Source organism: Chenopodium album, chromosome 22, assembly GCF_948465745.1.
Source record: "Chenopodium album chromosome 22, dcCheAlbu1.1, whole genome shotgun sequence".
NCBI classification, from domain to species: domain Eukaryota; kingdom Viridiplantae; phylum Streptophyta; class Magnoliopsida; order Caryophyllales; family Amaranthaceae; genus Chenopodium; species Chenopodium album.
The window spans coordinates 40173259-40194816 of NC_137855.1; the positions used below are offsets into that span (position 1 = coordinate 40173259).

The following is a 21558-nucleotide window of genomic DNA, read 5'->3' on the forward strand; positions in this document are numbered from 1 at the left end:
TTCTTAAGATACGCAACAAATAGTTGTGCAACTTAAAATTCTTCTCAATTGAAAGGAAATTTAGTGTTTTCTTTTGATTATTTTTTGGGTAACTTTCATAAAAAGGGAACTAATGATAGATAATTTGATGTGGTTGCTTTTTTATATTCATTGGCACTTTTGATGATTTTGCTCCACTCTTTTGGAGTTTGTGGTCGCCGCATTTGATTTTTTTGTGTGACATATAGATTAACGGTTGATTTTTATATGAGAGATTCTTTATAAAGTAGGATTAGTTAACTCAATGATTGTGAAGTAATTTGGGATTATAGGAGAGCAAATTAAATCTTACTTGAAATTGTCTTAATTTGATCATTTTAATTTTCGAAGCATCTGAATTTATACCTCGAAAAATATAAGAAGTCACTTAAAAATCTTACAGTACGAGTTATTACATTCGATAGGAATAAAGTAATGTCAAACCTAACAAGGCTAGCATGAAACATTACCGGGGACTCAAATAGCATTTCACCAAATCCATCTCCCCCTTGTTTGATTGAGTAGTTTATTGTTACTTTATATTTATTGGGTATCGACTTCCCCATCTTCAATAAGTTGAATGCCATGCTTTTTTTATTTTTTTAATTTATTTTCTATGTTTGACTAGTGTAGTTTTTGTTGATAGGATATTGACTAGTGTTTTGCCATATGGAGTAATAGTTTATCTTGTTAAGACTTTAGTTAGTTAAGTTTAATTTTTCATGATCCAAACATATACGAAGTATATTGTAAGGATGACATAAAAGTTCTTCCTTTAATTAATTTAGAAATAGTTTTTGTTGAAAATTTATTCTTCTTTAAGGAGAAGAAGAAGAAGAAGAAAACAATAAAATATTACGTGTTCTTCATTATGTGTAACACCACCAAACCAAGAATGCATATTTCAATTACTCATTCAACTTCTTTAACTTTGTTATTCTAAATTTATATTTGGGTGTTTAGAGAGTCACAAGGGCGGAGATGATGAGAATCGATTCCAAAATCTCTTAAAATTGGAAGGAGAATTCTAACCACTTGAGCAGTTGAGCTATCTCTCACTCTCACTTTCTTCTTCTAAATGAGACATTGAAACACTATATGTCCCAATAGTATATTGAAATCTAAGTACATACTACTTACTACTTACTTTAGTGGACCTTTGGGCTGAAGAAAGGCTTCTTATCAAAGCAGACTTTCTTGGACTCTGCTCTATATTTTATCCAGGCTAATACTCTGGTCCAATAACACTGATACTAAATTGAATAGCACTATATGAGCTTGATTTGGGCCAGAAAAAATATCCATTATCCTGAGACGAATGATGTAGGAATTTATCAATCTAATTTTTTTGAAACAATATGTCAATCGACTCAATCCATTTAAAAAATTGTTTTATACGAAGTACTAAACATAGTTGGTCCAACATTACAAATGGATTTTCTCAAAAAAATAAATAAATTATAGAACATGGTTGACCAAAATGATCATAGGACGAGCCAAACCGCGTTTATAATAAAAGAAAAAAAAAACCAAGGTAAATTGTTGACCGCTGGGGTGAATTTTGAGCTAAATAGCTTTAAAACTTGTGAGTTGAATTAAGTCAATCGTTTCGAACATAAATTGTTTTGGGCACCCATAGTCGGATGCTCATGTTAGTCATGTAGATTGATAAGTGGGAAGTTTGATGGGCTCAATCAATCTAAGAAAAGTTGAATCTTTGATTGTAATCAAACTTGAATCAGCTTAAATCAAATTCAAATAATACAAGTATGAATTTAACTCAATTTGACCCTTTTACGATAGGTTGTACTAATATTAAGCTTATAATTCTGTTTGGTAACCAAGACTTAACCTTGAAATCAAACCCGACCAACTTATCCACTAGGCACTAGTCTTGACCCAAATAGAAAAGCCATATTACTCGATCCGAGTCGAGGATGGATCTGGGTTGAGCTGACCCGACCGAATGGCGATCTCTAAAAATTTTTAGGAGATGATCATCATCATCTAAATTTTTCATATCGTCGGTCAAATTAATGCTTTAAAAAAAAGATTCCAAAAAAAAAAAAATCCTCTTTTATGACCCTTTCCAAATTCTTCTCTCTCCTCAGCTAAAGGTACATTTTCATGACATGTCTCAAATTCCTTCATTTCTGCAACTCTCATCACTCAAATCACCATTTCCATGGCTTACCTAAGACCCATCTGCTGCTGCTCCTCCATTCTCACTTATCATGCTTTTCTCTCTCTTCACTCACTCACCCACTTCCAATTTTTGATTACAACCATTAAAAGATTACATTTTTAATCCCTTTTTCTTTGAGCTACAGTTCTAATTTGCCCCATATTATGAATATTTTTTCAATTTGAGCTTCTAAAGACCCAGTTTATCATGTTTAATTGCAAAAAAGAGTTTGCCCATCTCATTTTCTTGATGATTTGTAGCTGAAAATGATGTCAAAATCAAGTCTTTAGCATTTATGAGGGGATTTTTACTGGGTGCCCACCTTATATTCTTGTGATCTGACTGTAATTCTCTTGATCTCTTTGTTGTTGTTGAATCTATATGCATTTGGGAGGAAAACCCATGATTTTAATTTTTTGTGTTAATTCACTTTCAGCTGGGATTTTATTGTGGTTTTTAGGGTTTAACATTGGTGGGTTTCTGGTTTAATTTGGGAAAATACCCCCCATTTGTTGTAGTAATAGTTACATGTTGTTGTATTATTTAGCTGATTGGAAAGATAAATTATTTGGGTTGGATAGTGTAGATTTTTGCCCCTGAGAGGTGTAATTAGGGTTTGTGTAAGTAATTTGATTGATATTGTGAGTTATTTTGGGCAAATGGCGGAAAACGGTGTAACTTTTGTGGAATGGAGGGAAGAATTTGTGTCTCAGGAGAGAGGAAGCAGGATTGTTCATTATATATTGAAAGATTACTGTGGGAAATCTATACTTGCTGTGGTTGGCACTGAGAGGAGTCTTAGGCACATGGTTTATGTTGTTGCTGAGGAGTTTTTGGGCTATTCCGGCACTGATAATCCTGTGCAAGCTGGGTTTAAATGGAGATCAAGAAGGGAGGTGGTTGACTGGCTTACATCCCTGCTGGCCAAGCAGCAACAAGCAGGTGATCCATTCGCGCTTTTACCTTGATTTTATGTTTGTGATGTATGCATTATGTTGTTGATGATAGGCTTGTGAATATTTGATAGTTAGATAGTGCTGGTTGTGGTTATTATAAACTTAATTGCTTTGATCATCTAGAGGGAGAGAGAGAATGGATAAATGAAAGTTTCAGTGTTTTAAAGATGAAAGATATGAGGTTTACCTTGTTTCAATGGTGTTGTTCTATAGATTTGGATATGTCGAATCTTGATGTTTCATGATTGCTTTGATCTTCATGTGGTTGTAGTGTGGTTGCCTTGTCTTTGTGTAATCCGTTTCAAACAAGGATGCTATGGTATGGTCTATGGTGGCATTTGAATAATATTGTAACTCGGTGCTTTTCCTACTTTTTAGTTTGGGTATTTGATGTTACCTATCCAACCTATTATTGATATAATCATCCTGATCACTTTCCCTTTTAGAAAAAAGATCAATGCAACAATAGAAGAATATTTATTTATCTGAAGTTTGCACCTAATTAAATAATGGATTATAATCTTATTCAACGAGCAGAGAAAATAAGGTTGTGTTTCTTTTTTTCTTGATAAGTATGATGAAGTCCAGTCCTTTTCCCTTAATGTCTCTTGCACATATTAATTAAAATTAAGTGTATTCATACATTATAATATTTGGTTTGATATGAACCTGGCAACTTATGGGCTGATTTTTAAGGCTCTATCATGCAAGACAGGAATCTACAGGTTCAAATGATTTTCTCATGGTTTAGGTTGTAGATGTAGCATATGGTCTTTAATCTATTACATTACATGGCTACATTGCACATACCCTAGAGACCTGGAGTGTTCCCTGCTATAGCAGTCGAGACCCTCATAGAACATTAGCTTTTCTGCAATATGCTCACTTTTAGCTTTCAGTAACTGTCAATGATGAATTATGAACAGATACTTATCTTGTACTTCTGATCATGACAGATTCTCCAAGTGGTGATTCAACCCATTCTTTAGGATCTTCTGAGCTATTAAGTGCTCAATATTTCACTACAGACAAAATGGTAAATCCATGAGCCTTTGTAACAGTTTCTTTTTAACACCAATTTACTGATTCTTATATCTGGAATTATTTCAGGATCGTCGGGTTAAAAACTTGAAGCAATCCTACTCAGATGTTGTGTGGATAGGTGCTGCATGGACTTGTGGAAAGCAGCTAAAACACTACCCAGCATTTTGCAGGAATGGCACTACAATAGCAGTAAGTATTTGTTGTTTTCTATAAAGTCCAATATGTTATATCATGAGAATTAGATTATTTAATGTTCATTGGTTCCCCCACCCCCACCCAAGTTTGCTATTCCTATAAGATATGGAATGTTGGGGACTTAACCCAATCACAATCAACGTTGAAACCAAGTAATCAAGAATAAATTCAAGATCTAGAGTGAACTCCTATCTTATGGGAACCTTTGTAAGATGTATAAAAACTTCATGTAAAAGCTTTTGTTTGGATTGAAGGAAATGGAGGGATGAAGTATCTTTCATTAGTATGACAAATGAGGAAGGAAGAGAATTGGAGGGGAGAGAAATGAAGGGATTAAATTGTAAGAAATTGATCTCTCCAACAATGGAGAGATTTGGAAGGAAAAATCATCATTTTCCCCTCCCCTCCACCCCCCCCTCCCCTTTTCATTCGCCTTTCTATATCCAAACACACTCTAAAGGTGGTTGCTATTCCCTATGGTCAATGAGTGCAAAGATAATAGATCCCCCGGCTCTTACAATCTCAATGGTACTTTGGATATGTTTAGTACCCTGTTAGAAACCCTAATCTCGCGGAGTCGCGGAAAAGAGAGAAAACAGCTCTCTTTCACTTCACACCATATAAAAGTGTTCAAATGGGAGTGGGTATTAACATGGGAAAAAAACTTAAGGATAAGGTAGCAGATTATTTACATTATTACATGTCATATGTTGTGCGTGGACCAACTTTAGCAGCAGTATCTATAGCATGTCATGATTTTGCCTATATTCATGGTGATCCATGATGATTTTTGGAAATGGTAGAGGTTGAACCCCTGCATTCATCAATGCAGCTTATGCTGTCTGCCCAGTGCACAGCCAATATGCATTTGACTCCTCTGACCCTTGCTGAATTTTCCTTCTTTACTCCTACTTCATCTGTGTTTTCAAATCTATATTAAGAATTATGATGACCACCAAGAGACTATCTAGAAAACTAGTATGCATGTCATACACGACTCTATGCCTCAAAAGGTATTAAACTACTGAAATAACCTTTTAAGGAACTACATAACCGATAACACTCATAACAGTGTTATACTAGGTTCACGAGAGAATAGTTAGCCTTGTCGAATATTAAGAAAAAAATTTAGTTCCATGTAATGACTAGTTACATGCAATCATGCAAGGGTCATGGGTTCACTTTTTCATGGTTTTTGTACATGAAAGTAACCTTTTCAGTCATTAGGGTTATTTTGATTGTAATCTAATGGGTTCCACTTTGCTGCTATTCAGGTTCAAGCATTTGTATTTGTGATGGCTAAAGAGGGAAATCGTTATATTGCTTATCTAGAGGATATGTACGAAGATAAGAAGGGGATGAAGAAAGTTAAAGTCAGATGGTTTCATCACAGTCAAGAAGTGAAGGGTATAGTTCGTATACGGAATGCTCACCCGAAGGAAGTTTATATTACACCTTACACCCAGGTGATAAGTGTTGAGTGTGTTGATGGTCCTGCTATAGTCTTAACCCGTGAGCATTTTGACAAATGCTTAGAGGGCCTTCCAGATGGTTTGCTGGGAAAGCTACATCTTTGTTGTCGTCAGTTTAGAAGTAACAAAATTAAACCATTTGATCTTAGGAAATTGCGGGGTTATAATAATCAGCCTATTATTTCTTGTTTAGAGTCTGATTCCTTTCTGAATTCTGACTCTGTATGCCGTGGGGTGATTGGGAATAAAGTTAATAATGTAGCAAAAGGGACTAAGAGAACTAGGAATTATGGGGACAGAGAAAGCTCTTTGACAACTCATGGTGCAGAAGGCTTTGAAAGGAAGAAATTTATGCGTGGACCATTTTCTAAGAATGGTAACACTGATGCTTGCGATAAGAGGTTGTTTCCTTTAAAGAATGGAGAACTCCAGCGGTCACACATCCAGTTTTTTAAGGTAGATGACAAAATAGAGCTATTGTGCCAGGACAGTGGCATTCGAGGCTGTTGGTTTAGATGTACTGTCTTGGAGATATCTCGAAAGCAGATGAAGCTCCTATATAGGGATCTGGAGGACCAAGATGGATGTGGAAACCTTGAGGTACTCAATTAATGTCTTTTGCATTTGATTGATAATGGGTTGCTTAGTGACTGGAATGACATTTAATGATTTTCTCCTTGAAGGTCGTTGTTTCTGGCGCTTATAAGATTCAAATGGCTAATTAGTTCTGTAGGAAATATTAACCCCTGTTTGGAGCACTTGGCTAAAGTTTGAGTTAGATTAAAATTTAATTAAATTTGGTGGTGTCTTATACTCTATTGCAATGTAATGGTCTTAGTGCTATGCAAACAAACTACTCCATGGCTATCATAAAATCAATTTGCCAGTTGCGTGTTACATTCCTTTCATTTGATTTGTTCTTCCTTTTACATCACTTGCAATGCATTTTTGTTTTGATTGTGAGATTCTCTTGGTTGGGAGATCTCTTTTCTTTTCTGGTAACTAGTGAATTTCTGAAAAGCATAGCATCATTATGTGATGATTGTGATCTAGAGATGAAAATTTACTTGTGTAACTGCTTCAATGGTCTTTCAAAAAAAAAAAAAAAACTGCTTCAATGGGCTGCTGGATTAAAAAATATATTTTGAGTGAGCTTTAGCAACAAGACCGTGACTTCATAGAGTACTATAACTATTCTTTGATTGTTGAAGTTCATATTGCCCTTTTGAAGTCCTTACATGATGAAGTAATAGCAGTAGCTTACTTATTCCAGGACTAATTAGTGGCATTTGCTAATATGTCCAACTTTGTTATTATTTCTTTCCCTCTCACATCCCTAACTTTTTAATAAAATACTAACTCCACTATGTTTTCTTATAATTTTTAATACCCCAACTACCCCACTTACATCTTTTTATATTAAAGTCAATTACTTCACTTATAACTATGTGCTGGTCAAAGTGTAACACTTAAAAAATCGGAGGGAGTATAGTTTTTGTGTAATGTGTTACTGTTGGTTGGTTCTTTACTTTGTCTGAGGATACAACTAATATATGTCGATGTTGTTGATTTATGCTGTTTGATAAATTTCAGGAATGGGTTCCAGCTTTTAGAATGGCTGCACCAGATAAGCTTGGCATGCGATGTCCTGGACGACCTACAATAAGGCCTTGTCCTCCCATCAGCGACGCTGTAGATGTTGAATTTGGAATTGGAGCTCCTGTGGATGCATGGTGGAGTGATGGTTGGTGGGAAGGTGTTGTAACTGTAGTTAACAGTGCCAGAGATGATAAAGTACAGGTTTATGTTCCAGGTACTAGCCGTCCCTTTTTCTCCCCCTTTAGTCATCAGGCATTAAGTTTATCAGTTTATGTGCCTATTATATGTTTTCTAATGCTACTTTTTTTATCTTATCAGGTGAGAACAAGTATTTAGATGTACCTAGAAAGGATCTAAGAGTTTCCCGAGATTGGTTGGGTGGAGAATGGTTTGATGTTAAGGCGAATCCTAATATACTTTCAGATATTAATGCTGAAACTACACAACCTATAATCTCAATCCTCGGGAAGGAAAATGCTGATGATGATTCTGCCCTCAAAATTAAAGACGATGAAAATGAGGATAACTTAGTTGACTTGCCTGCTCCAGCCTCTTCTGTTGGTCATGCTGAACAAATTTCCTCTTCAGACAAAGATGATCATAATGTTGGTCACCATGTCAATGACAAAAATGATGATGTCAGCTTGCAAGACCATGTCAATGACAAAAGTGATGATATCAGCTTGCAAGACCAAGTCAATGACAAAAGTGATGATGTCAGCTTGCAAGATTTTGTCAATGACAAGAGTGATGATGTCAGCTTGCAAGATTTGTGCTGTGATGTTGATGATCAGAAAATTGTTGACGATGAAAATGATGGTCGTAAGGAGGGTAAATCAGGTACTGATGATGTGGAAACTGAGGGTAAATCAGGTACCGATGATGTGGAAACTGCTGCTCAGGCTGATGTGGAAACTGCTGCTCAGGCTGATATGGAAACTACAGCTCAAGCTGTTGTGGAAACTGCTGCTCAGGCTGTTGTGGAAACTGATGTACAGGCTGATGTGGAAACTGCTGCTCAGGCTGATGAAGTTTTGAAACCCACAGGTGTCGCTTAGAGGCTAGAGCTGTTCCTCGAACCGTTATTGTACAAACTAGTGTAGATTTCCTGTAGAGAGCGAGAGGTGATGTTGATGGCATTTGATCTTGCATGCGAGACAATACTCCCAGGTGTACAGCAATTAGGTGAGTCTTCGAAATTGGTTTTCTTAGTTCAATTCCTAGGAAATGCCTTGGATCAAATTCCAGTTGTTATAGAGTACCTTTCAAGTGAATTAGATCTTAATTATGTTTCCTGTTGTAACGTTAAGGTGAACTTCTAGTTTGTATGATCTAAAGTCATAGTGAAATAAACTTTCAGCCACCACTTGATGCTTGTTGCCATTGTTGCTTACTCTAAACAACAGTCCAAAAGCCATTACTAACAAAAGTAGTCATTAACCTTTTGTAAATATACTGTGATTAAGTGTACTGCAAATTTCCATGCATTCGTAGAGAATAGAATAATTGTCTTTTGAAGGCATGAACTTTTTGGAGTTAATCTTTAAGATGAATCAATGTTAGGACAATATGCTGGAAACATTTTGGTGTTTTTTACTGAAAGAATTTTGTGTATGCTTTGTATTGTACATGTTTACATAGAGAGCTAACCAATTGAAGTGACTAGTCCTACATATTTTATCCGATTGTTACTGTTAACTATAGTCTCAACCATTTATTGCCATCAATAAATTCCATGTCGAGAAATGGCCTGGCGTCCTCAATTGTGAAAGACTTTGCCCATGTCACCCGTCCTGTTGTGTTTGCTCCCTTCCCACTGCACTGGAATTCACCAAACAATGCCGTCCTGAAAAACCAGATAATATTTGTATCAGTATAGTTAAACTTTTAGTATCCTTGTTCATGTATCATGCAAGTTTTAGCTGTAGTTCAGTATACATACTTCTGCCTTTCTGGGTCACCCCAGTCATTCCACCCTTCTGGTGCAATGATATCATCAATGTCACAGTATGAATATATTGCTCTTGAGTATGGCCCCCAGGCTCTTCCCAGGTAAATCAATCCGCTTCCATTGATTGTACAGTTTAAGAATGAAAACCCGGTATTTTCTTCAGGTGTATTTCGGTGATGTGCTGCGATTGCTCCTGATCTATTGGCTATTGAATGAAGAACTGAATTCTGTTGTATGTTTTTCTTCAATATCAGAAAAAGGGCAAAATGTTTTCTGTATAAAGGGAATGTTTTATTTTCGGGTTACCTGATATAATGATCTTGCATTGCCAAAAATGAAATCCACTGATCCTTGGATGAGGCAGTGGTAAAAGTAGTGTGATCCTGTGTCATCTAAGAGAGTATCTTGAGCACCAAGGATATTGACTTTGTAGAACATTGCCCTTTCAGCTGATACTCTCAGTGCCACTGCTTGCATCCCCAACCCTCCTGGTATTGCGACTACTGTATTCTGCACCCATCACGATAGCAAAAAAAAAGTTACCTGTGTTCAATTGTCGACGAGCAACCTTCTCAAAAGACACGTCGAGAAGATTACAGTCTCAAAAACTAGAAAAAGAATGAGAAGTTACCTCAAAAGTAATCTCAGATGCACAAAAATAATCAGAGAATATGCTGATGGTAGCTGAACCAAAAGTTCCAAGTTCAGCACCATTACTATTTTTATCAGAAGCTTTGTTATTCCAAGTAATTACTGTATTAGAAGTCTGATTTTCTGTTCCAATGAAGGAAATGTAAGGTTTGGAGCTTGGTACAACTACCCTCTCCCTGCTCAACAACAAAAATCATATTCAAAATCATATCTAGTACCAAAATATACACTATTGATTTTCCTACCAAATACTTGTACATGTCTCAATCTTATCAACTTTTTCCAAAAAAATTAAAAACAACTTCAACAAACATATAAATCTAACTTTAAATATAGATGTTCTTTGTGTTCATTCCTATTGATAGTGAGTTCATATAAAGTTAAAAAAAAGGAGAATAGTGAACACATATTGTTTAATTTTCTTCATTCATATAAAATCATACTACTTCCATCAATAATTAAAATGTCTCATTCACTTCAACAAGCAATTCTCAAAACGAAAAATTTAGAAATTTCCCAAGTTAGTACTTAGTAGGTACGAAGTTTTCACATTTTCCACCAAAAAAACACGGGAAGCTAGCTCTAACTTTGTGGCTCATCTCGTGGCAAGATGAAACAATCGTAGTTGTTCCAAACTCGAGTTAGTCGTGTATGTCAAACTCATTCCCTCAAAACAATCTTTACTTTGGCGAAACATGATTTGCTACCCAACCTAATTTTCCACTCCAAAGAATAAAAAAATAAGTAGTAAAATAAACATCCAGCGTAACTGTCGAGCAGTAAACACCCACGTAGCTCCAAAAATACGACTCAAACACCAGAACTGCCAACTCAGTAACCGCAGAAAATCTAGAAAACAAAAAATGCACAAAATAATGAACATACAAAATACTGCATAAATCATCAAATTACAATTTACAAAATACCTGTAAATTCCAGGAAGAATTAGAATCCTAATTCTCTGAGAATTTCCAGAAGGAATCAAATCAACAGCACCTTGAACAGTAATTGAATCCCCTGTTTTCCCACTTTGATCAACCACGATTACCCCACTATTAGTCCAATTTAGCTTATCATTAATCTCATTTTTTGACGCTAAATCTTTATAATCATCAACCTTAATATCATCCCATGTTATATAATTATAATCTCTTGCAAAATTTCTGGTAAAATTTTGACAAAATCCCAACTCAACTAAAACACCCAGAAAACAGAGTATCTGTAATTTTCTCAGTATCATAGCTCAAATTATGTGATTTTGGGTAGCTAAATTTTTGTGGGTAATTGCTAAAATTGAAGGATTTGATGAAATTTGAAGTGGGTATTGATGGTTTTGATGGGAATGTGAAAAAGGAGAGAGAATTTAATACTTGGAGCGTCTACTGTGTGTGACACTTCGGTGGTAAACTAATTTAATTTTTGAGTGTAAATGCTGGTTAATTTCTGCTATTTTTTGTGTTAATTTGATGAAAAATGGGTGTCATAAAAAGAGTGTTAGAATTATTATATTCCCAAATTTATATTTGGGGTAAGATGAAATTGTAGTGATAATGGAGGAGTTGAGAATTTGCATTTTTTTGAGATTGTTCTAAAAGTTGAGTGAAAAAATGAGTAGTTAAGAAAGTGAGGTTAAACTTGAGGGCAAAGAAAACGGTTAAATGTTCTTGATTTTAATTTTTTTTTTTTTAAAAAATAATTTATAACAATTTAAAGTTTATTTATGGTTATTTTCTTTTCCTCAAAAAATTTTTATGTGAGTGAATTTTAATGGGGTAGATAACTAGATATTGAAGAGGAAGCTAGAAGGAGTTAAAATAACTGCCTTAAATAGTTTAATTGATGTTTTTGCTGAATTTTTTTTACTGTTTCATTCATATTGTAAGAGCGTATAAAATAATGAAGTGAGGCAAAGAGTCATGGGAAATATGAAAATTTTCTATTTGAGCAAGCAATATGCCGTTGTACTTGCCATTAATGTGGGTTTTAAGTATCTAAAAATGTTTGTATAAATCACACCTTCAATGCATTTGCAACCTAGACATCTACATACAGTCTTAAGCTCAAATAGCAATTCCGAAAAAAATAAGGAATGTATGTGCTTATATCAAATTGGTTATGTGTCTATTTAATGTCGGTGTTGGAAATACGAAAACAACTTTCTATAAGAATCAAACTCTCAACACTCAATTGATTAAAGAGAATGATGGACATAAGAATTACTATGAAGCAATGTAACTCTTGACATAAGAGAATGATGGGCGTATAGCGTACTTTATCTATTGTTACTTTGTTAGTATGGTTTTGTGAATATCCATAAGTTACAATTGTTCAAGATAGTTGATTGTTAATTTTTCCCATTATTGTCTCATTCAAAGAAGAATTCAATATGTAATGTTATTAATTGTTCAAAAGAAGATGATTTGACTTACTATATCTCAGTAATTAGAATAAATTTATTTTCAAAGTTTTGTGTATCATAATAAGTACAAATATTAATTGCTTGACTAACCATATTACATCATTGAATCATAATAAGTAAATACAAAGTATATAACTCTTCATTGCATATGAGTCCTAGATGGAGGACACCAACTTCTTCATTTGGTTAAAATATTGAGGTGTAATACTCAAAACATGAGATCGAATTGCGTCTATATTCTAAATTACTCGAGCAATATGCAATTATGATGAAAACAGTACTCATTCTTAGGCATTGCTTAGCTTATTTTACCAACTAAACTACTTTAGACATCCGTACACTTCTATGCTAAGAAGTAGTCCTTCACATAATCGGACTCTAAAGTTATTTAATAAGGTCATTCGCCAAAATGCTTCATTTATTATCCAAGAAAGCAAAGTCAGTATGGTCACTAAACTGTGAGTCCAAAATGTGTTTATAGCCTGCAAAATGACCATAGGCTAATAATAGCGATTTACAATATTTACAAACTGCCAAATAAGCGAAAGTTGAAAATTTTTTATTTACTGGTATTTTTTTTTTTTTTATTTAAAATCAATTGGAAAAAAAAATAGAAAAAAGAAAAGAAAGTTTTTGGATAACATAACCTTGAAAAACCAGTAGGCTAAAGGAGGAGAGAAGAGAAGAGATAGAGGCTTGTTTGGGTGACAACAATGGCGACTTCTTCAATTTCAGCTGCATTATTTTCTCCTCTTTCAATTCGCAATTCATCTTCTTCATCAACCAAACATGACTTTACCACTCCTCTCTTAAACCTCAGAAGAACCCTAACTCTTACTCAACAATCATCCACCTTCTCCAACTACTCTAATTTCACTACTTTTGCTGCTCCTGAAGCTTTGGAAGCTGTCGAAACTTCCCCAGATTCATTTGAGGTAAAATTTTCTGGTTTAATTTTAGGAATTTATTGTAGTATTTGTGTTAGTTTCTTGGTTTTGAACTTATAGTGAGTAATTTGTGCTGAATTCTGAGATGGGTATTTGTTAATTGTGTAGTTTGCATATTTTGGTGAAATGGGTATTTGATAGTTTTGTTTTTTTTGGATAATTGAGTCATTGCTTTGTTTAGATGTTCTTAATTTTGGTATATAATGAGTAATTTGTGCTGAATTTTGAGATGAATTTATTATTATTTTGTAATTTGTTTGTTTTGGTGAAATGTGTATATAATAATTTTGGTTTTAGATGATTAAATCATTAATTTGCTCTGATGTTCTGAATTTTGTTATATATTGCTTCTTGGTTTTACTTGTGAGCTTGTAGTTGAGAATATTTTGCTAAGTTTTAATATGAAATGAAGTAAAATTTATATGTTATGGTGCATAGCTATAGTATGGATAAGTGGAAAAAAAAGATCCCTTTGATTTCCTGGTTTTATTTGTTAGCTTAAGAGGAATATGTCTTGGAATGATGTGTTTGTTGTGAAATGTGATTGAGATAAGTGCATCTTAAGTGGGTCATTTACACTGCAGCAGTCTCCTGTTGATGTGTGTGTATGTGTGCGCGGGCATGTGTGCTCTAGTATTTTGGTGTCAGGGTGCAATGAGAATTGAGAGTAACAAGATTTGTATTTTTTTGCTAGTGTGCTCTTGTGTAAGGTGTGATATTATGATAGATTGTGTTGTTTTTGTCAAAGGGGAATGTAATAATTTGTTGTTTCTTTTCTTATGGTTGTTTTATGCTGTTGTGTAGGATGGTTCTGAGGCTTCCAATCTCAGCATTAGTACTGACTCTGATCAGGTATTGAGCTTTTCTTCCCTTGGTTGCTATTCCTCATGCTATAGAGTCAAATTAGTTCAAAAATTTCATGTTGAATTAACATAAAGATAGCTGGGCTGCATGAGTAAGCACTGTATAAAAGCTTAAACCCACGTGAAAATTTGCTATCAGTGTTCCATAGTTAAATTCTTTTTTTCTTTCTTATGTCTTGTCATTTTCACTTCCACTGTAAGGGTGCTTAGGAACAAGTCTCTGGATTCAACCATGTTTTCAGGTTGTATAAGTATCTTGAGTGCATACAGACTACAAGCTTAAGACCTTTATGTTCTCTAGCATTATAATCTTATACAGATGTGATAATCTGATGTGTTACTTTGAAATTGAGTTTTTGCTTGTCTTTCCTTGTTGAACCTTCATGTCATTGAAAATTGTGAACCCCTTCATTGCTACGTCTAAAGTTATTCTCTGTGCTTATATAGTGAAGATGGATTGTAATTTGGGATGACAGTCATAAGCAGAGTTTTAATACACACAAGCCCTGGTTCATAAGTAAATCTCTCATCAAGAGTCCTTTTGTTGTGCTGAATATAGATCATTGAGCAGAGAAGATGATGTTGCTAGACTACACTGCTAAAGCAGGAAATACAGCTTTGAGTTGCTTTGTTCTTTTCTAACCCTGAATCTTTTTCCTTTTCATCTGTGGATACGAGGGAGGTAGAGGAGGGGGGGGGGGTGATTTGAATGGCTAGCATATATTCCTTGTATTATTCTGCAATAGCTTTGATTTCGTTCATATACGGATGGTGGTTTACCACCCTCCAAAGGGACAGGAAAATACAAACTTCAAAGACACGCCTGAACTGCTTAATTCTTTGAAGAAAAAAAAAATAACAACCTGAAAACTGCTTAATTCTACTACAACAAACAACAATCAGGAATAAACCCATGGAAGATTAGACTAGATTACTATTAATTTCACCACCAAAAATTGCTGTTAAATCCTGCTTGAGACTTGAAACATACTCTCGTTCACAATTGCATCCATATTTCAGGCTCTTGATTTCTACCATGCCCTTCCCTCCATACTTCATATATAGATGCAACTTAAGCACATCTTCTTCATATAGTTCCCTGGCTTTCTTCTTTGTCTAATGAGTTCACTCTTCTGTAAGTGTAATCTCTATATTTTTAAACGTTCTGACAATCAGACAATACCTTCTTTGTTCATGCTGTATGCCTGTACTCTCCATACATCACCAATAGATGCAAGTCAAGCACATCTTCTAACATAGCTCATCTAATGTTTGCCATAAACATTTTAGTAGTTGTAAGCCCTTGGACCTATCTTCTATCCAACCCCCGTCTAAGTATTTCACTTCCTAGCTGATTTAAAAACTGACATTGGAAGGTGATCTCAAGTGTTTGAACTGTGTTTCTATTGCAAAACACTCTCTGAAGTTCTGAATTAGCATATCCTTAATTGCCAAGTATAAGTGTCTGACATCGCTTTTGAGATAGTCACACTTTCTTCATCAAAAACTTTTCTCCTGCACTCCAAATTTTTACATGCTTTCAGCTTGGAAACATGAATTTAATCAATTTAAATGTTTAGTGTTGACACAAAGACTTTTTTAAGATCCAAGTAACACCCTGAAGCCTGAGAGACTCTAGACGCCGTAAAATACTAAAATGTCCTTTCCTAATATTTGACTAATTTAAACTGAAATCTTTGCTTAAGGTAAATTTTTTTGTAATTTCAGATGGCTCCAAAGCAGAAGATAAGAATTAAGCTGAGGTCCTACTGGGTCCCCTTGATAGAAGACTCCTGCAAACAGATAATGGATGCTGCAATGACTACAAATGCAAAAACAATGGGGCCTGTACCATTACCAACAAAGAAGAGGATATATTGTGTACTCAAATCACCCCATGTGCACAAGGATGCCCGATTCCACTTTGAGATCCGAACTCATCAGCGCCTTATTGACATATTGTACCCAACTGCCCAGACCATCGACTCATTGATGCAACTTGATCTCCCTGCAGGAGTCGATGTGGAAGTTAAGCTTTGAAGATCTTGGGTAAGAACTCTCAAGTCATCGGTCTACATATTGGACTCAAAACTAGTTTTACTTTATTTTAAACTTTAAAATTTGCATATGTTTGAGGGACACTGGATTTATATATGACAGCCATGATTTTGATGGCTTAATATTATTTATGTTGGAACTAGTATAATCATAATGGCTTGAATAATTTTTATCTTGGTACAAATATTGCCATTATATGTTCTTGTACCAGACTGACATTGTTTTCTTCTTCCAGAACTGTAAAATTTGCCAGATTTCAGTGGTTGCAGTCTTGCAGATGAAGATCTAAAAGCCTGTCTCAATGGATTTTTTTTGTGTTAAAAATTTGCAGAATTAAGTTAGTTTTGTTAATTTGTCCAGCGTTTGTAAGCTTTATATTCCAACAAAAAAATATGCAAGCTGTATAATTGCTTATATTCCTGTAAAAACTGCTAGTTCAATGAAAATAGGGGAAGTGTTGCAGTCAAAAGTTTTAGTTCAGAACTTCAGATGCACTTTGGTACAATTTTCTGTATGATCGGGCTCCTGTTTAATAGTGACCTAATTATTTTTGCTACATGGTCAATTTCCTCTACTTGCAAATGTTGTACATAGCAAATATCAGTTAATCTCAATGATTTATGAATAAGATCAAATCCAGTCTACACCCAGATAAAAGAAAACCCAATATTACTCAAAATTTAACTTTCCTGGAATTAGCACTTGCTGTGTATTTAAATGTCATCCAAACAAGCACCAAGTATGGTAATCAATGCAACTAATGTTGTGACTAGTGGATTAAATTTGTGCGAGCCAAATCCTCCAAAAGTCCAGGTTAAAGAACACACAGCAGATAACAACAATATCCAAAGATATTGACATTTGAAAGAGCAATAAGAGGCACAGTCGATGGCAGGTAACATGAAATGTGGAATTCAAAAATTTAAATTTGACATACTATTTGATATTAAAGACTACGAAAAGAACTGCTCATTTACTTGTAGAAAATTCACATATACTTTCTCCTTGATTGATAAAAATAGCCAAAATAGGCACAATGAATGTTATCTTTACAGCTTCAGCATCTCTTGGAGATCGAGTATCAAAATTATGTAGAAATTAGTTCTACAATTAATCAACCAATATGAGACTTAATGAAGCCCAATTTACATATAGGTACCAAAAATAATCACTATCTCTCTTGTAGCTTCTTTGCATTAACAGGAGCCCTAAAAATCATCTCATAAACAAACCAAGTCAGCATACATAAGCATGCATTGGCAGAAATTTAGCAGCTGATAGATTTACATACTTCCAAAATACCCTAACTTCAACTGTACCTGTCAAGTGCCGAGATTAGGAGGCAGAGACGACAATGGAGGACCTCGCGAATATCTCCATTCACCACATGCTGAGCATTTCTCCAGTTTCACGCTATTCTCTAAGGTACAGAATTTACAGGACCAGAATTTATACTTCACTGATATATCTTTCGGCTTCAGGGTTTCACATGCCTCACATACTAGAGCCAGTGGCTGCAATATTTTCATGATTAACATTAATGAATAGAGTACAATATACCACCTCCATCTCCACGGTGTTTGCATGAACTGAAGTTTTAGTACATATTAAGAAAATTGTAAAACTACAAATAACTTAGGCTAAAATAAATTGATCAATTTTGCCTTTAACCTGCTACAAATATTGTCCGTCCATTGATGTGAATTACGAAAAATAAGTATTTATGCTTAATATAATCATACTAACCAAATCAAACAAGGAATAATGGAGTAATGGACTAAAGCAAACATTTTGATGCAGAGTGCCGTTTAACAAGAAGCAAGATATCAGAAAAATACACATAAATTACTAAAGGGTAACTCACAGGATTCAACAGGGTGCATGTTTCACAGGTCCATGTGGCAGACTCGCCATGCGTGTTCCCCGCATCAAGATCAGTTGTCAACCCAGAGGATGGGACGCTCATGGATAAAGATGATGAACTGGCATTGGAGCCAATTGATCCTTTATTTAATTTAATGCCACAAGCATCAACTGAGGCGGAATTTTCATCGTTGCTTAAATCAATGAGATTGGTAATATCACCATTCCAAGACCTTTTCCGAGATGCTGCAGCTTCAGAGACATTGGCAGAATTTGAACTGGCACTAGCAGATGAACTGGCATGGAAACCAATGGATCTTTTACATAAATTTGTGCCACGAACATCAATTGAGGTAGAATTTACATTTTTGCTTAAATCAATGAGATTTGTAACATTATTCTGAGACCTGTTCCAAGATACTGCAGCTCCAGAATGTATCTTGTTACTATCAGAGGCATTTGAACTGGCACTAGCAGCAGCTGGCCCACAGGGCACTACTGTTTCCAAGAGATCAGAATCCCCCAAATCTTCAGCAAAGCCACCAGAAGCAGAAGCACACCATATTTCATCCTGTAGTCTCCTTTCAGCTGCCATGGCAGCAGCTTGAACAGGGCTTAATGCAGACATTATATTTTTATCACCACCAAGCCGTAAAGGTCCAGATGGTAGAAGGGAATTGAGACGTTTTCTGTTTTCAGCAGCAGCAAGGGTTGTTTTGTGGAGGGAAGCTAGAGGTGGCTGGCGAGAGAACCCACCTAAACGTTTTCCAGGAAGATCAAAGCCTTCTCCTGTGCCAGATATTCCCTTAGACATCAATTCCTCACATTCCTGTGTATGATGAGGAAAAAGTAAATGAAAAGGAAAATAGACTACACAACCTGCTAATGTAATGGTAAAACTAATTATATTTGAATTTAAAAGTTTACATATAACAATTAAGGAACTCATGTTGTATGAACTTGAGTTTCAAGAAAGCAAAATGTTACTTTAAAGTCAACTCACACATTCAAAATCAAACGCTTCCACTTAATAAGCTCATCAAGACTGTCACATAACTCAAACTACGAATTTAAACTTGATGCTGACCTTTCTAAGCTGATCCCATAGCTGATAGAAACTCGCATTATGAGGACCATGGGCATTATGGCAAAGCTCATGAAGCATCGTATCCAACACTTCATGAAATGAGTAGAACTCCAACTCCCTGCCAGGCCTCCGAAGCCTTAACTTTACTTCTACCCCACGGTTAACATTTAATCCAAGAAGTTCATTCCTCTTGGGACTGCAAGGCCAGCAAGTGAAATTCTATCAAGTCGATGAGATGCAATATAGAAACTAAAAATCCAGCCAAACCCAAAAGATCTGAAAAATAAACATAGTATGCGTGTGTGTGTGTGCGCGCGCTGCGATACTCAGATTTTTATTCAACCCAAGGACACCATGCTTGTCCCTAGTATAACATTACAGACAAAAGTACAAAACAATAGGGTGCTAGTTACATCCTGTATACTCAACTGCATATGATCGTTCTTTCTCGAACCTAGGTACAGTGGCACGATGTTCAGCGGTGCAGACTAAGCTCAAGAGTGCTATAAAATGCACATGATCTACATACAATTCAATTCTATGAAGAGTCCATTGTATATACAACAAGAACAGCAATGCAACAAATCAAAAACCATCAAATTTTATAATCATGTCACAATCACCTAACAAAGTCTCATAGCAACAACCATCTAACATCTACACTTTCCTACCACATTCTATCGAACTCGAAACAAAATCGAAAGTTCAAATAAAAATCACCTATAAACACAACCATGCTTCAACAATCAACAATATGAAAAAATAGAAATTTTAACTCCAATCCTTCAACAACCAACAAATTTGGAATTTTTACAGTAATAAGAAAACCAAAACAACAAAATTCACACTTACATTAAACAAATTGAATGCAAAAAAAAGGGAAAAAAAATCAAAAAAGGGCGGGAGACATACTACATTTCAGAGAGAACTTTAACCCGCCAATTATGTTTGCGCATGATGGGTTGAACCTGTTTAGCAATGCGCTCAAGAATTTGCTTTGCTTCATCTTGTCGCGGTTTTCTTTTCAAAGCTCTAATTTCCCATACTTTGTTAAGATCACCTAATTGCATTTTCTGGAATTTGAGTGTAAATTATGAACCCTAATTTTGACGAATTCCTCCCCTTTTTAGGGAACCCCAGATTAATTACTTTTGGATTTTAGATTCGAAGATTAAATCGGTTATTTGGGTTTGAATCGTTTGATGGAATTAGGGTTCATATTGAATTTCCTGGAAGAATTCAATTGAGTTAGAATTGGTAAGAATTGTGGGCGGCAATTGTTTGAATAAAATGCACAAAAGCAAAATGTTTTGAGTTGTGTACCTTGTGTCTGTGTACAGTGTACGTAGTACGAAGTATATTTGAATTGAGGCCGTACACTTGTCAAGTATTTTTATTTTTTTCGATCTGAACTTATTTGGCTTATGAATTTAAATTTTAGGTATAAAAACGAAAGCATAACTCGATTATGCAATTATTTTAATTTTGTTGATTATTCCATTGAAATTCAAAAGTATTATTAATAATTGAACTTCACACGTAAAGTTCAACATGATATTTTAAAAAATTGAAAAAGCATGCACTTGATCCACTAATATTGACTTTACATAACCATCTTAAACTTTGTAATTTTTTTTTTATCCATGAACCTAATTTTATCTAAGGTTATGGTTCATGTACTGAGCTAATCTATACTTAATTTAATTGTGAATTAATGCAAATTATCACTAACTAATTTGAGCATATTATATGCCTTCAAGTAAAAGGAATTAGATGAGTAATAGTTTAAGGGAAACAACACCAGCATATATTATTTGGAGAAAACAAAGCTAATAACATAAACTTTGGTACGGATTTTTTATTTTTCAAAACCATATGATATATGTTATATTATGAATAAAAAATTGATTAAACTTATTAAAATCATTTTAATTTTACAAACTAGTAACAGAAAAGTGAAACACTTTTTTCTTGTGTTTTCAAAAAATTAGAAAACTAAAACAATATACAATGTTAAACAAATAATTTCCATGTTTGTTTATTGTTTAGACTTACAAACAACCAACTCATATTAGTTGATAAGCCCAATAGTGATCAATTTTGTGTAAAACCATCCAATTTTATATCAATTGGCAAAAAGCCAAAAAGGTCAACTTTTCTGATTAAATATATCATAGTAATTAAATCAAATTTTACTAGAAAAAATAAAATAAGAAAGACATAAATATTAAGTTTATATCGTTAATAATT

General features: G+C 34.7%; 4 protein-coding genes across 5 annotated transcripts; 2 read left to right on the top strand and 2 right to left on the bottom strand.

Annotated features, from left to right (window-relative positions):
* Positions 1-2074: 2074 nt before the first annotated feature.
* Positions 2075-9220, top strand: LOC145605440 (uncharacterized). The gene is made up of 6 exons (XM_081661490.1): positions 2075-3145; positions 4116-4195; positions 4270-4392; positions 5673-6470; positions 7464-7683; positions 7788-9220. Exons 1-6 carry the CDS (start codon positions 2863-2865, stop codon positions 8525-8527), a joined length of 2244 nt encoding a protein of 747 aa, XP_081517616.1. The 5' UTR covers positions 2075-2862; the 3' UTR covers positions 8528-9220.
* Positions 9168-11341, bottom strand: LOC145604451 (pectinesterase QRT1-like). The gene is made up of 5 exons (XM_081660340.1): positions 10998-11341; positions 10052-10247; positions 9727-9930; positions 9412-9647; positions 9168-9315 (listed from the first exon to the last, which is right to left on the bottom strand). The coding sequence occupies exons 1-5, from the start codon at positions 11309-11311 to the stop codon at positions 9168-9170; spliced, it is 1098 nt and encodes a 365-aa protein (XP_081516466.1). The 5' UTR covers positions 11312-11341.
* A 1753-nt stretch (positions 11342-13094) lies between these two features.
* Positions 13095-16914, top strand: LOC145604950 (small ribosomal subunit protein uS10c-like). The gene is made up of 4 exons (XM_081660946.1): positions 13095-13425; positions 14242-14289; positions 16029-16349; positions 16594-16914. The coding sequence occupies exons 1-3, from the start codon at positions 13204-13206 to the stop codon at positions 16338-16340; spliced, it is 582 nt and encodes a 193-aa protein (XP_081517072.1). The 5' UTR covers positions 13095-13203; the 3' UTR covers positions 16341-16349; positions 16594-16914.
* A 457-nt stretch (positions 16915-17371) lies between these two features.
* On the bottom strand, positions 17372-20615 carry LOC145605774 (uncharacterized). Of its 2 annotated transcripts, XM_081661840.1 has the most exons (5): positions 20221-20615; positions 19309-19504; positions 18223-19050; positions 17678-17872; positions 17372-17566 (listed from the first exon to the last, which is right to left on the bottom strand). In XM_081661840.1, the coding sequence occupies exons 1-4, from the start codon at positions 20376-20378 to the stop codon at positions 17681-17683; spliced, it is 1374 nt and encodes a 457-aa protein (XP_081517966.1). In that variant the 5' UTR covers positions 20379-20615; the 3' UTR covers positions 17372-17566; positions 17678-17680. The 2 variants fall into 2 exon arrangements, with proteins under 2 accessions (XP_081517966.1, XP_081517965.1); XM_081661839.1 differs by having other exon boundaries at positions 17372-17872.
* Positions 20616-21558: the final 943 nt, after the last annotated feature.

Coding starts and splice junctions, on each gene's coding strand:
- LOC145605440 (XM_081661490.1), top strand. CDS start 2,863: ATGGCGGAAAACGGTGTAACTTTTGTGGAATGGAGGGAAGAATTTGTG. Junction 6,471..7,463: donor ATGGATGTGGAAACCTTGAG/GTACTCAATTAA, acceptor GATAAATTTCAG/GAATGGGTTCCAGCTTTTAG. Junction 7,684..7,787: donor AGTACAGGTTTATGTTCCAG/GTACTAGCCGTC, acceptor TTATCTTATCAG/GTGAGAACAAGTATTTAGAT.
- LOC145604451 (XM_081660340.1), bottom strand. CDS start 11,311: ATGATACTGAGAAAATTACAGATACTCTGTTTTCTGGGTGTTTTAGTT. Junction 10,248..10,997: donor ATTCTTCCTGGAATTTACAG/GTATTTTGTAAA, acceptor GTTGTTGAGCAG/GGAGAGGGTAGTTGTACCAA. Junction 9,648..9,726: donor ATGCAAGATCATTATATCAG/GTAACCCGAAAA, acceptor AACATACAACAG/AATTCAGTTCTTCATTCAAT.
- LOC145604950 (XM_081660946.1), top strand. CDS start 13,204: ATGGCGACTTCTTCAATTTCAGCTGCATTATTTTCTCCTCTTTCAATT. Junction 13,426..14,241: donor CTTCCCCAGATTCATTTGAG/GTAAAATTTTCT, acceptor GCTGTTGTGTAG/GATGGTTCTGAGGCTTCCAA. Junction 14,290..16,028: donor TTAGTACTGACTCTGATCAG/GTATTGAGCTTT, acceptor TTGTAATTTCAG/ATGGCTCCAAAGCAGAAGAT.
- LOC145605774 (XM_081661840.1), bottom strand. CDS start 20,378: ATGCAATTAGGTGATCTTAACAAAGTATGGGAAATTAGAGCTTTGAAA. Junction 19,051..19,308: donor TATGGGATCAGCTTAGAAAG/GTCAGCATCAAG, acceptor CATCATACACAG/GAATGTGAGGAATTGATGTC. Junction 17,873..18,222: donor CATGCACCCTGTTGAATCCT/GTGAGTTACCCT, acceptor AAAATATTGCAG/CCACTGGCTCTAGTATGTGA.